At 34.4% G+C, this 12,217-nt stretch overlaps 1 protein-coding gene across 1 annotated transcript in view; it reads right to left on the reverse strand.

Moving 5' to 3' along the window:
* Positions 1-2,837: 2,837 nt before the first annotated feature.
* The window catches only part of fusl (transmembrane protein fuseless), a 74,917-nt gene continuing 65,537 nt past the window's right edge, over positions 2,838-12,217 (reverse strand). Inside the window, exon 4 of the mRNA XM_072532210.1 lies at positions 2,838-9,104. Coding sequence (XP_072388311.1) covers positions 8,779-9,104 — 326 coding nt within the window. The 3' untranslated portion in view covers positions 2,838-8,778. The remainder of the gene's footprint in view (positions 9,105-12,217) is intronic.

Raw genomic sequence — 12,217 nt, forward strand, 5'->3', positions numbered from 1 at the left:
TCGACTAATGAAAAAACTCATACAACCTAAATCTAGAAGACATTTCAAGAGCTTTTTACACCCCTTACTATCAATTGCAGGAACCAAAACGGTACCGAGCAAGATCTCCTTCTTAGTTTCATTTTTCTTTCTTACAAAACTAGCGGCACAATGTGATATTTCAGGATAATTTTATTTAATTCCCTATTTCCCTGAACTATTAGTCTTTTCTGTGGACGACTGACTATTGGAATGATTTCTGTCGAAGTGCAATGAACTATTATGAAGATCACATTTACATTTACTACATTCTACCAATGTAAAAACTGTGATTAAAAATTAGAAACTAAAAAAACAATTCGTACTTAAAACAAAAACAACAATAATATTACTAAAATGTCAAAAGGAACTAATTAGACAAATACATCGGTTTGGTATTAGCAGAAAACTAAACAATAGAAACGAAATAAGCAAAGGAACCGATATTTTTTATTTAAATATTGGAATTTATGACATCCATTTGTTCATGCTCCACCAAGTCTAGAGATGTTTCTGAGTCTGGTAGGTTTTGCCAAAAAGACTTTCGGTTTTTCGACATTAATGATACTAGTTTTTTCAAAATGAGTGCCTTTTTGTCGCTTGAGATTCTACGAATATTTAAAGTTTTGGGCGTAAACGTGCTTGGACAGTGTTTTTTTTTTTTGTAAAAAATCTAATTCCTGATAATCGTCCTCAAAATATGTTTTATATTTTATACAATTACTTCCTCGTGTAAAAAGAACTTCTACCAGATTTTGTAATAGAAAACCCTTTAAAGGATCCTCTAGTTTCTTAGTTGTTGTCCTTTTTTATTTTGACACAAGTGAAACTCTTTTAACTCAAGTACCTCAACATTTTTTCTAGAGTTATTCACAAGTTCCTTAAAAACGATTGACTTCAGTTATCAAGGTAGTATATAGAGCTCAATTTTTATTCTGGGGTGTACAGTTATCTGTCCAAAATGCAAAATGAGAGACATCTCTTTCTTTTCTTATTACTTCTAGTAAAGCGTCAACAATCGACTCAGACTTACGTCCAACTAAAGCTTCGTGCCAGAGTACACAGAAGCTGTTACTTTTAGATTGTTTACTTAAAGTAGCAAACGTACCCTTTGAGTAATGTGGATTATCTATTACCTGACATGACTCCTGAACTGGCTTTTCTTTCTATTCTATTTTTTTTTCTTTGCCTTAATTTTAATTTTGTCATAATTTTCGTTATCGCTAGAATATGATTGTGGTATGGGGCAGTAATAATCCTTATCTTGATCACTGTCATCGACTAGGCTTACTATGCGATTAAATTTCAAATATTTCATTTCCCGTGCCAAATCGTCTGAAGAGCAAAAAATTTGCAACCTATTTAATTTTGCAACCTTTTGATTTTCACTTTCATAATAATAATAATAGTCTCCCGTTTTATACCACCTCGCGGCTTTGGGAGTATAGCAGGGTAGTCTGATATATCTAGGGCCTACGGTATACAAGGAAGGTAACATGGCCAGTGCTACGCTTCAACCGCCTATTATTATCCCTGGTTTTACCCAAGGTACTCATTTTATTCAGGCTGAGTCGACCTGGGGCCTATAGACATTTTTAAAAATGTCTAGTTGTTCTTGCCGGCGGTAGGATTCGAACTCCGGACCACCGGCGTGCGAGGCAAGCATCCTACCGCTTGCGCTACGCAGGCCCTTTTTTTTAAATTTTCACTTTCATAATTGGACAAAAACATGAAGATGTTTCAAAATTTACTTTTGGAAAAAGCAAAAGCTCATCGATATTCTAAAAACATAAAGATTTATTTTCGATACAATAATAATTATAATATATGATGTTATAGAAACATTTTAAGTTACCTTCTTTAAACACGAACGTGCTGAAGAAACTATATTTTTAGTTCGCTTACAATATTACACGCTAGCATCGTTTCACGGGGCAGCATCATATCACTTTTATGAGTAGATTAGAACTGCTTGAAAAACACGCTGTGTTTACAGTTACAGTTTACATACAATTAAAGACGATTTCTCAAATCAAAACACAGTAACTACAAAAACCATTACAAAACCCAGCAACTACTTAACAGTTACTTGGTTTTGATATGGGTTTTGTTAGTTACTGTGTTTTGCACTGGGAGAAGCCTCGGTCGACTGTCAGTTACTGTGTTTTGCGTATGCCGTATTTTCCTTATTTATGGTGCGATGTTAGTTTTAAAACTATCAGACGGTAGTGCAAAACGCAGCAACTTCAAATTTATAAAAAAACTCGATTTTGGCAAAAATGACGGTACTAGGTTTTGCAATGGGACAGCCGAACTGCTGTCGGGTATAAGGTAATACGTACTTCCACCATTATTTAACATAGTCTTATACGAGTCTTTATAGGAGTATTCTTGGTTGCAGAACCCAAAAGAAGCAATATTTCGAAAATTATGGCGAACTTTTTAAAAATGTTAGATTTTTTCTAACGGTGCGAGTGATGGAGGGTATTTCTACATAATTCGCCGACGAATGCAAAATTCAGTTTATTTACATTTAAGTCATTGAAGATAACTATTCCTCTCCTTCTAATTAATCTACATTCTCATAATATGTGTTTGGCATTGTATGAAGCTATTATAAAGTTAACTATAGAAGTGTTACAATTATTATTCTTTTGTAATGGACTGATACGAGTACAAATAACTGTTATAAAGCTGGCACTGCAGGTAAGCAGTGGTCATGGACGTATAAATCTTTATTTATATGTCCATGGGCCCGCCCATCTAGTCTTCTACGAAAATACTGGTACCTTCAGTATTTCCCTAAATTAAAAAAACTGTAGTTTCATATTTTATATTTTGGCTATATACAACTATAGTTAATTAATAAAATACAATATGTACAAGTCTCATTCATTAAAAGCAATAACATGCAAACAATTGTGCATACCTAAACGTTCTAACTGTACGGGTTTAAGTACTATCCAAGAAAATAATCGAGCTTTAAAAAAATTACTCTAATAATTTTTGTGGTGTATTGGATATAATTTTTTTTATATTGAGTGACAGCATAATCTTCCGATTAAAGCATACTTGTTTAGTTCTTTATTATTACCAAAACGTTTAAAATAGAAGAACTTTTCAAGAAAATATGTTACCTACAGACACCTACCACAAACGAATAAAAGGAATATTTATAGATATATCTGAAGAAGAACAACAGGAGTTAATGAACTATATTGAAAGTTCTGAGAGAGAAGACGATGGTGATTTCGACGACGATCATGACATTGCAGATCAAAATTATGTTTCAATTGATATAACTCTGAAAGATAAGCAGTGTATTTCCGAATGCATCGAAGAAATGAATACGGCTGAGTCCAATAATACTTTTATGGAAGCTCTAAATTTCAGTAATAATGCAGTAATCTGCAGATGGATTTATTTGTTCAGGTACTGTCGAAAAATATTAAAAAATTATGTAGATATCTCATTTTATTTTCTCCTTTTTATAGGTTTAGATGCAATAAAGAAGGATTCAACTAAGTTTCTGAATAAACGATAGGGAAAAGACAACATGAAATTGCATTTAAATAAAAAAAGCCTTCAAAGGCAAGAACAATTTGCCTGACAATGTGACACAACTGTCATCATCAATGAAGTATTTCAATTATTACTTCAACGAAGAAGTTATGACTTTCATTTTTAAGAAACAAATCAAGCTGCTTTTATTGCCAACTCAAATTTCGCAACAAATTTTTAGGACATTATATCGGTATTTTGCTGAACATATCAATCTATAAGTATCTCGACCTGAAAAGTTATTGGGAAAAAATGCATTTCAACCAATCCAGTTCACTATAAAGCTACGGAAATTTGAATTGATCAAAAGATATTTATATTTTGAAGATAAGAGTCGACGTGCTAGAAAAGGTGAACCTGAATATGACAAGCTTTTTTCGTATCTGAAGGCTGGCTGATACAATAAATGAAAAATTTGATTCCATTCCAAAAACAGCTCGTTTATGCGTAGACGAGCAAATATGTAGTACCAAGATCAAGCATCATTTGAAACAATACTTTCTGAATAAACTATATAAATTGGGAGTAAAGCACTTTATATTAGGCGATTCACATGGTTGCAATCACCGATTTGCAATATACAATGGTGAAGGTGACAATATCACTTTACCTTGTACTTCAGACTTTAGTGCTACAGCTATGTAATGTAGTTGTACGATTGTCTCAAATAGTACCTAATTTCGTCCATCATATAATATAGTTTAACAATTTTTACACCTCATTATCTTTATTTGTATATATATCTTTGTGCAAGAGGTATTTATGCACTTGGTACATAAGAATCAATAGGATCCCAAATTGTAAACTGCCAACTGATAAAGAAATAAAAGAAGCAGAAAGAGGAGATTCCATGCTATATGTTTCCACTGCATATGGTATCGATGTGAATACGGTACAATGGAAAGATAACAAAAACGTAATACTAGCTTCAACGTTGGGATTGAACCATTTGCTAGGAACAGTCCAGTAGAGACTTAAAAAAAAATATGACCATAATGGTCATAAAGAAGAAAAGTACATTAAAGTAGGATGTCCACAAATAATACGAGAGTATAACAGTCACATAAATGGCATAGACTTGATGGATAGACTGATGGGTCATTATCACACCAGACTCAAGACTAGGAATCCAATGATTAGGACATTTTATCATCTAATAGACATGGTCGCAACAAATGCATATGACCAATGTGCTGTTGGTTGACCATCTTCTCAGTCCGGATATATTGATACTAGTAATATTGGTCAGAATGCTAAACATCCTATCGCCGATGTCGGATACGATAACTACGACCATCTTCCAATATGGCTAAATGAATCATGAGAAAGAAAGAAAGGTAAATATTGCAAAGACTCAATAACCCAATGTGTTTGCCAAAAGTGCGACCAACATTAGTGTTGCTCTAGCTCAAAAAATTGTTTCTACGATTATTAATATAAATAATGTACTTTCCTCGTCTGCTATTTTGTTCCAATAAAAAAACATTTATCGAAATATTCTTTGTTTTATTTAACTTAAACTGTTATATCGTCGTTAAATGAAACAGATGGAAGAAAGAAGGAAATATAAAAGAAAAGATCTACAGAAGTATGAAGAAATACAACGAATAATTAAGGAAAAAATCAAAACAGCTAAGGAAATCTATTTGATGAAACAATGTACAGAGATAGAAGAACTAGAAACAAAATATGATGTGAGAAATATGCACAAAAAATAAGAGAAGTGACTGGAATGGGTCGAAATAGACGGCAAGGACAGATAAAAGACAAAAAAGGAACACTACTAATAGATTTACTAGAGAAATTAAGACGATGAGAGGAGTACGTTAGAGAACTTTTCCAAGATAAAAGAGGTGAAATGCAGAAAATACAAGAATTAAATCCTTTAGAGGACAGAAGATCACGATAGATGAAATCAAATATGCCATCCAAAGGTTTAAAGACAATAAGACAGCTGGATTAGACGAAATACCAGTAGAACTGTTAAAACTAAGCAGCAAAAATAAGCAGCAAAAGCGTGCTCTGATTATCGAACACTGAGCCTCATGAGTTATACTTTAAAAGTACTGCTGAAAGTAATACATAAGAGAATATACGAAAGTCTAGAGGAGGATATTAGCGAGACGCAAAATGGAATGGGTACTCGAGAAGGACTATTTGCCATCAACATATTGATTCAGCGATGTCGGAATGTAAACGTTGATCTACACGTCTGCTTGTTGACTACGAAAAAGCTTTCGATAAAGTAACACATGAAAAACTAATATCAATACTTATGAACAAGCGTATTGACAGTAAAATTATAAATATAGTGTAAACATTATATTGGAACCAAAGTGCCATAATTTAAATTGATGGGCAACACTCAGAAGAAATGAAGATCTGTAGAGGAGTTAGACAGGGATGTGTTTTATCGCCACTTTTGTTTAACTTTGAAGAAGTTTTCCAAAACAAGCTCAATAATATCAAAGTGGAAGTTATTGTTAATGGAAAATTAATCAACAACTTACGATATGCAGACGACACTGTGATCATAGCAACGAGTATAGAAGATCTACAACCTCTTATCGAAAGCTTAAGTATGAATAGTGCTGAGATGGGAATTACTATAAACGCTTAAAAAACGAAGTACATGCTAATTACAAAAATACCACAATATACATTACCTATTGACAATCAATGATAACGTAATGGAACAAGTAGAAAAGTATCAGTACTTGGGAACTTTGATCAATGAAACCAATGATCATACTGCAGAAACAAACAGGCGAATTGAGATTGCCAGATTGCCATTTATACGAATGAAGCCACTCCTAATGTGCAAAAATCTAAATTTGGAGATCAGACTACGTACCACTCGCTGTTATATATTTTCAATATTATTATATGGAGCTGAGACTTGGACATTAAAAAACGCAATTTAAAAAGAATCGAGGCTCTCGAATTCTGGTTATACCACAGAGTATTAAAAATATCATGGACTGATAGAATTACAAATAAAGAAGTACTGAAGAGGGTTGGAAAAGAAACAGAACTAATCACCACTATACAAACCAGAAAACTGGAATACCTAGGCCACGTGATGAGGGGACCAAAATATGAAATTTTGAGACTTATAATATAGGGAAAGATTCAAGGAAGAAGATCTGTTGGCCGAAGGCAGAATTCATGGTTAAAAAATCTACGTGATTGGTATCAATGCAGATCGATTGATTTGTTTGGAGCAGCAAGGTCAAAAATAAAAATAGCCATTATGATTGCCAGGGAGACGTAGGGAGACGGCACTCTGAGAAGAAGAAGTTATATGGTCCTTGAGAATGTCTTACTTTTTTTTACCCGGCAAATCAGTCAATAGAGAAATCTTTATGGGAACTTCATGGATGGCTTGCATAAATATAACAGGTGCCATGAAAACAACACCAACTGCTGCAATGGAGTTGATCATTGGCATCACACCTCTAGATATATATGTCAAAGAGATGGCGCTAGTGACAATGATGTGACTGCGCTCAGCTGGTGCAACCCTTGATGTAGGAATGGGACAATTGAGAACTCGTTTCTGGAGAGCTGGATGCGCTACCACTGCTACAGGCAGGTTGCGACTCAATTGAACCAAAGTTTGTCTTTAAAAAACCCTACAAAATCGAAACAAGACAGTATTGGGAGACAAACGTGGCAAATGCCTATTGCATATACACGGATGGCTCCAAAATGAAAGAAGGCTTAAAATGCGGGATATACTGCAGATCACTGAACGTAAGAATAAAGTGGGGTATGGGAAAAAATGCCAGCGTAGTTCAGACAGAACTGACTGGTATCTCCATAGCAGCTAAAGAGATAACCCAAAAGGGTATAGCAGCGAAAACTATAATGATCTGTACAGATAGCAGACAAGCGCTACTAACCTTGAATAGACCACGTATCAGGGTTAGTAATGGAATGTCACGAGTCACTAACTCAAGCTTCGGATGGTAATACCATTATCCTGAGGTGGGTTAAAGGACACAATAGGAATAAAGGCAACCGCATTGGTGACCAATTATCTAGAAAGGCGGTAGGCCTAAGACTTTTAGGACCTGGGCATCTTTTTGTTGGTCAACTACAACAATCGCGGAAATTGTCAAATGTCACCCCCATACGCAAACCGTAAAAAAATGAGAAGAAGGACAAGGATTTAAACTTGCCAGGGTCACTAATTAACCTTGAGGAGTCAGCATCAAAGAAGTACTTGGGAATGACCAGGAAAAACCTACGTTTGATAGTTAGTTTTTTAACTGGTCATTGTCAACTAAGCAAACACCTTCACACACTGGGGCTAGCAGACACACCTCTATGTAGGAAGTGTGAACGAAAAGACGAAACTGTAGAGCATGTCCTATGTGAATGCCCGGAGTTATCGTTAATAAAAGAGTACGCGTTCGGCGAGTCCTGGCCCACACCTGCCCACATATGAGAGATGTCTCCTGGTGACTTGTCCACCTTCCTAGAAATGGCAGGATGGACAATGAGCTAAGGATGACAGCTCCATGGGAGGATGCATAATGGGTCAATTGTGGCCTAAGTGCTGTGAAACTACTTAACTCACCCTCCCTAATCTACAGCTACAGATACAGATGGGAACTTCATATTCGTCATTATCATAGCAAGATTAACTAGAAAAAAATAAACGTGAAAATATGTACTAGTTAAGATTTTCTGGTTAGAGCGCCTCTAACAATTCCTCCCATACAACAAAATTGACATAGTTGCAATCTTAGAGCTGTAGTTGGTAAAAAAAACAAGCTGAAGACGAAATGGGGAATACCAGGATAAGAAGCACTGGGAGCTGTATTTTTGATAAATTTATCAGAAATGACAAGTGGTTTTATAAAAACATTCATTTATATTTAAAACAAGCCAATTCATTCATCACCTTGTCCAGAAGTGGGAACTGGGAGCATACACTGGTAAGCTAATGGACTATAAAATTTATATTTTGCCTGTTGTCATTTTTTACATTATATGAGCTTCATAAAGAATGAGCTGCAAAGTATGGAAACTCCTGGTTTAGTTTAAAACTTAAAAAGGGCGAAATTAGAATATCTCAAATTATTTTAATATGGAGAATCCAAGAAAAATTGGTAATACAAGTATGCTTTTTTATTCGTCGCTACCTCTGTTAATCAACAAAGAAATAACAAATTAACTCATTTTAAGCTTTTATGTTGGTACTTTAAGACCATTATTTCCTTCGACAGTACTACTAATAGTGTTGATGTTTATTACATGGTTATTTTGCCCGTCTCCTTCTTTTTGGTTTACCTTAATAGTATCGTTTAAGGTAAACGCGTTTAAGTTCAGTTTCTTTAATTTCTCCTTCCTCAAAATAATTCTCAAGTAGTAACAAGGGAAGATGGCACATTCGCCTCCTGGTTCTTCAGCGTCTATGTATACTCCTCTCACCAGGAGTGAGTTTGAACACCGGAGCAGAATCAGTATGATGAGGCTTACCCAATGGGTTATCCAGCAGCTTAACTCTAGATTATCTGGAAAGAAGTTTGAGTTTAATAAAAATAATGCTAGAAAAATCGTAGTTGATTTTAGAAAAAATAATGTACAAATCCATTTTCACAAATAATTGGGTACTATTTTGTTTTCTACCAGGAAATCAAAAATAAAAATGTCTAATATATTAAAGTTTAAGTAGCAGAAGAATTTTATGCAGGGCTGTAGTAAAGCAACATGAGTTGGAAAAAAAACTAAAACTTTGGGAGATTAGTATTGAGTCGTCCGCATAGCAAATTATTTTGAGTTATTTTCCTCCCATTTGGTATCCTTTTTTAGTTATTATTTTTTTTTATTATTTCATCGATAATCAAGTTAAACAGTAGATGACTCAGGGAATCCTTCTTTTATATCGTATTGCCAGCTTCAATTGCCAGCCTTATTATAAATATAGTGTCGGTATTTGATCTTTCCGATCTAAAACTTTGTTGTTCTTTTTCTAGTGTCATAATTTTATTTATTTTATTTGTTATCACTTTGTTTGTTAATTTTAGAGTTGTATTTAATAAATTAATTCGTTTATAATTCTCTGGGTCCGATATGTCTCCCTTTTTGAAAAGAGGTATTAGAATTCTTGATTTGCATTCTTGTGGTATTCTGTTTTGTTCTAATATTTTTTGAATTAGCTTTAATAATTCTTAGGTCAGATTTAGTCCTCCGTACTTCATGAGTTTGTCCTCTTATCATTCTCCATATTTCTTTTTGTGTTCCGTAGAAGTCGTGTTCCATCTGTTTTGAGAAACTCTGCCAGTGTTTCCTATTTATTTGTCTGACTAAAGTATTCGTTTCATTTTTAATTTATTTATAGTGGTTGTATGATTGTTATATTTTTTGTTGTGTTCTGTATTATTTTTTTAAGATCTAAGACTTTTTAAAATTTGTTTCACAATAAAAACAATATCTAAAATTGATTTTCTTTACAATGTCAGTCTCTACAATGCAAGGTTCAGTGACCAAAGCATCAGAACACAAATATTAGCTTGTTTACCGGTGGGATGCGCAGATAAATACGCGAACACAATTACTAAAAGCGGCATAGATCACAATGGCTGGGCTCTCTTAAAGACGTAACTTCCTCTACTGTAGGCTCTGTTAGGAACGGTTTGGTAGGTCCAAGGGATCATTCATCTTCAATCTCTTTGCTTATTGGTTGTGGAGAAGATTGTATGTCCGGGTGTTAGGATGCACGCGCAACTTGTTTTGATATTGTTCAGAAATTCTTTTGCACCCTTCAGAGACTGTTAGTACCTGCAGATCTCTGTGTAACGCCTCATTTTGGATATACCAAGGGGCAATAGCGATTGCTTTTAGAGTTTTAGATTGAAATCTTTATATTTTCATAACATTAGATTTGCTAGCTGATCCCCAGAGCTGCAAACAATATGACCAAACGGGTTGCATTATTACTTTGTATATCAGCAGCTTGTTGTCTATTGATAGGTGTTAGTTTTTTCCCAGCGTCCAGTAAAGTTTTCTGTATAAAATTCCTAGTTGTAGTCTTTTCGTCCATATATGTTTGGTCCATATTTATTGTTTGTCCAGGTGAATGCCTAGATATTTTACGTCATCCTTTTGGAGTAAAGTATGTCCATCAAGGTTAACTTGTGGGACATATATCTCTTCTTAGAGTAAATGTAATATGTGTAGATTTTGGGGGAATTACTTTAATTCTCCAGAGTTTAAACTATTTATAAGTTTTGTTTAGATGTAGTTTCAGTATCTCTGATGCTATTGCTGGATTACTATGAGATGTTAGGAAAGCAGTGTCATCTGCAAATGTTGCAAGCGTAAGGTTATTGCTTGTTGGTAAGTCAGCCGTATATATCATGTACGGCCCAAGCACTTATAGGCTTCACTATACCTTACAGATATCTTCTTTCTATAATGTATGATTTAAGCAGTTTGAAGTAAAAGGTAGGTTTTTCTTAAACTCGTACAAAAGTCCCGCATGCCACACCCTGTCAAAAGCTCGAGAGGCATCTAAAAAGACTGCAGTACAGTATTGCTTGTTTTCCAGACTAGTTTTATTTAAGTATTCCAGACAGTTTAATATTGGTTTGATTTTTCTTAACAGAAGTTTTTCTAAAACCTTAGAAATAACTGGAAGTAGACTAATCGGTCGGTATGAGTTGACCGATCTTTTGGATCTTTACCAGGTTTTTTAATGAGTATAATCTGTGCAACTTTTCATTTTAAAGAAAAGTAGTGCAGAGTTAACTTTGCATTGCTTAGCATTAAAGATCATAGTGATTATTCTGTAGCAATCATGGGTTAGTTCTTAAAGAACCTTATCTGTAACGAGGTCGTATCCTGGCACCTTATTGAGTTTTTATCTTATTTTCTATTATCTGTTTTATTTCTTTAATGTTAAATTGGGAGATTGGTAGTTCCATTTGATATAAAGCGTCAAGAAAAAATGAAGTGGTTCTTCTTGTTCTACAGGCACTACCTGGTAAATGGACTAAATACTTTCAAAAGTTATTTTGCGAATATCTCGGATTTCTGCGTATCTGTTCTTGACCATTTACTTTTGGAATTTTTTTAAAGGTGGTATGAAGTCTGGTGGCCCTTTTAATTTTCTCGTCGCTTTCCATAAAGAATTTTTTGTATCTTTAAACGGCATCAGATTTTCTAGATAAGTTTGGATCCTCTTATTTATTTCTTCTTTAAGATTAAGTCTTCTGGTAATTCTGTTTAGGTTTGCTTTATCACTAGATGCGTGTGTGTTTTGCTAATTTCTCCTTAGTTTTCTTTTCTCTTCAATCAAGTTTTTTGCACTCCGAGAACAGTTTATGCTTTACTTCCATATTGTCTGTTTAGGAGTAGCACCACATACCACCTTTTGTGTAGAAGTAGTAAGATATTATACAACGTTTTCAATTTGTATTTCTGTTTTGAGTGGCAAGTTACTGATATTTTGTTCTCTAAGTACACTTAGAAATATGTTCCAGTTTGTTTGGTTATTGGTTATGACTGAAGGTGTACTTCTGAGTATGTCTTGTAGGTTGTTTCCCATTATTGGTTTCAGGAGTTGTCTACTCCTTGCTGTAATTACCCTAGAGCCACAGAGGTGATGTTTTCAGTTAAAGTCTCC

The sequence above is a fragment of the Diabrotica undecimpunctata genome, chromosome 5 (genome assembly GCF_040954645.1).
Source record: "Diabrotica undecimpunctata isolate CICGRU chromosome 5, icDiaUnde3, whole genome shotgun sequence".
Taxonomy (NCBI): domain Eukaryota; kingdom Metazoa; phylum Arthropoda; class Insecta; order Coleoptera; family Chrysomelidae; genus Diabrotica; species Diabrotica undecimpunctata.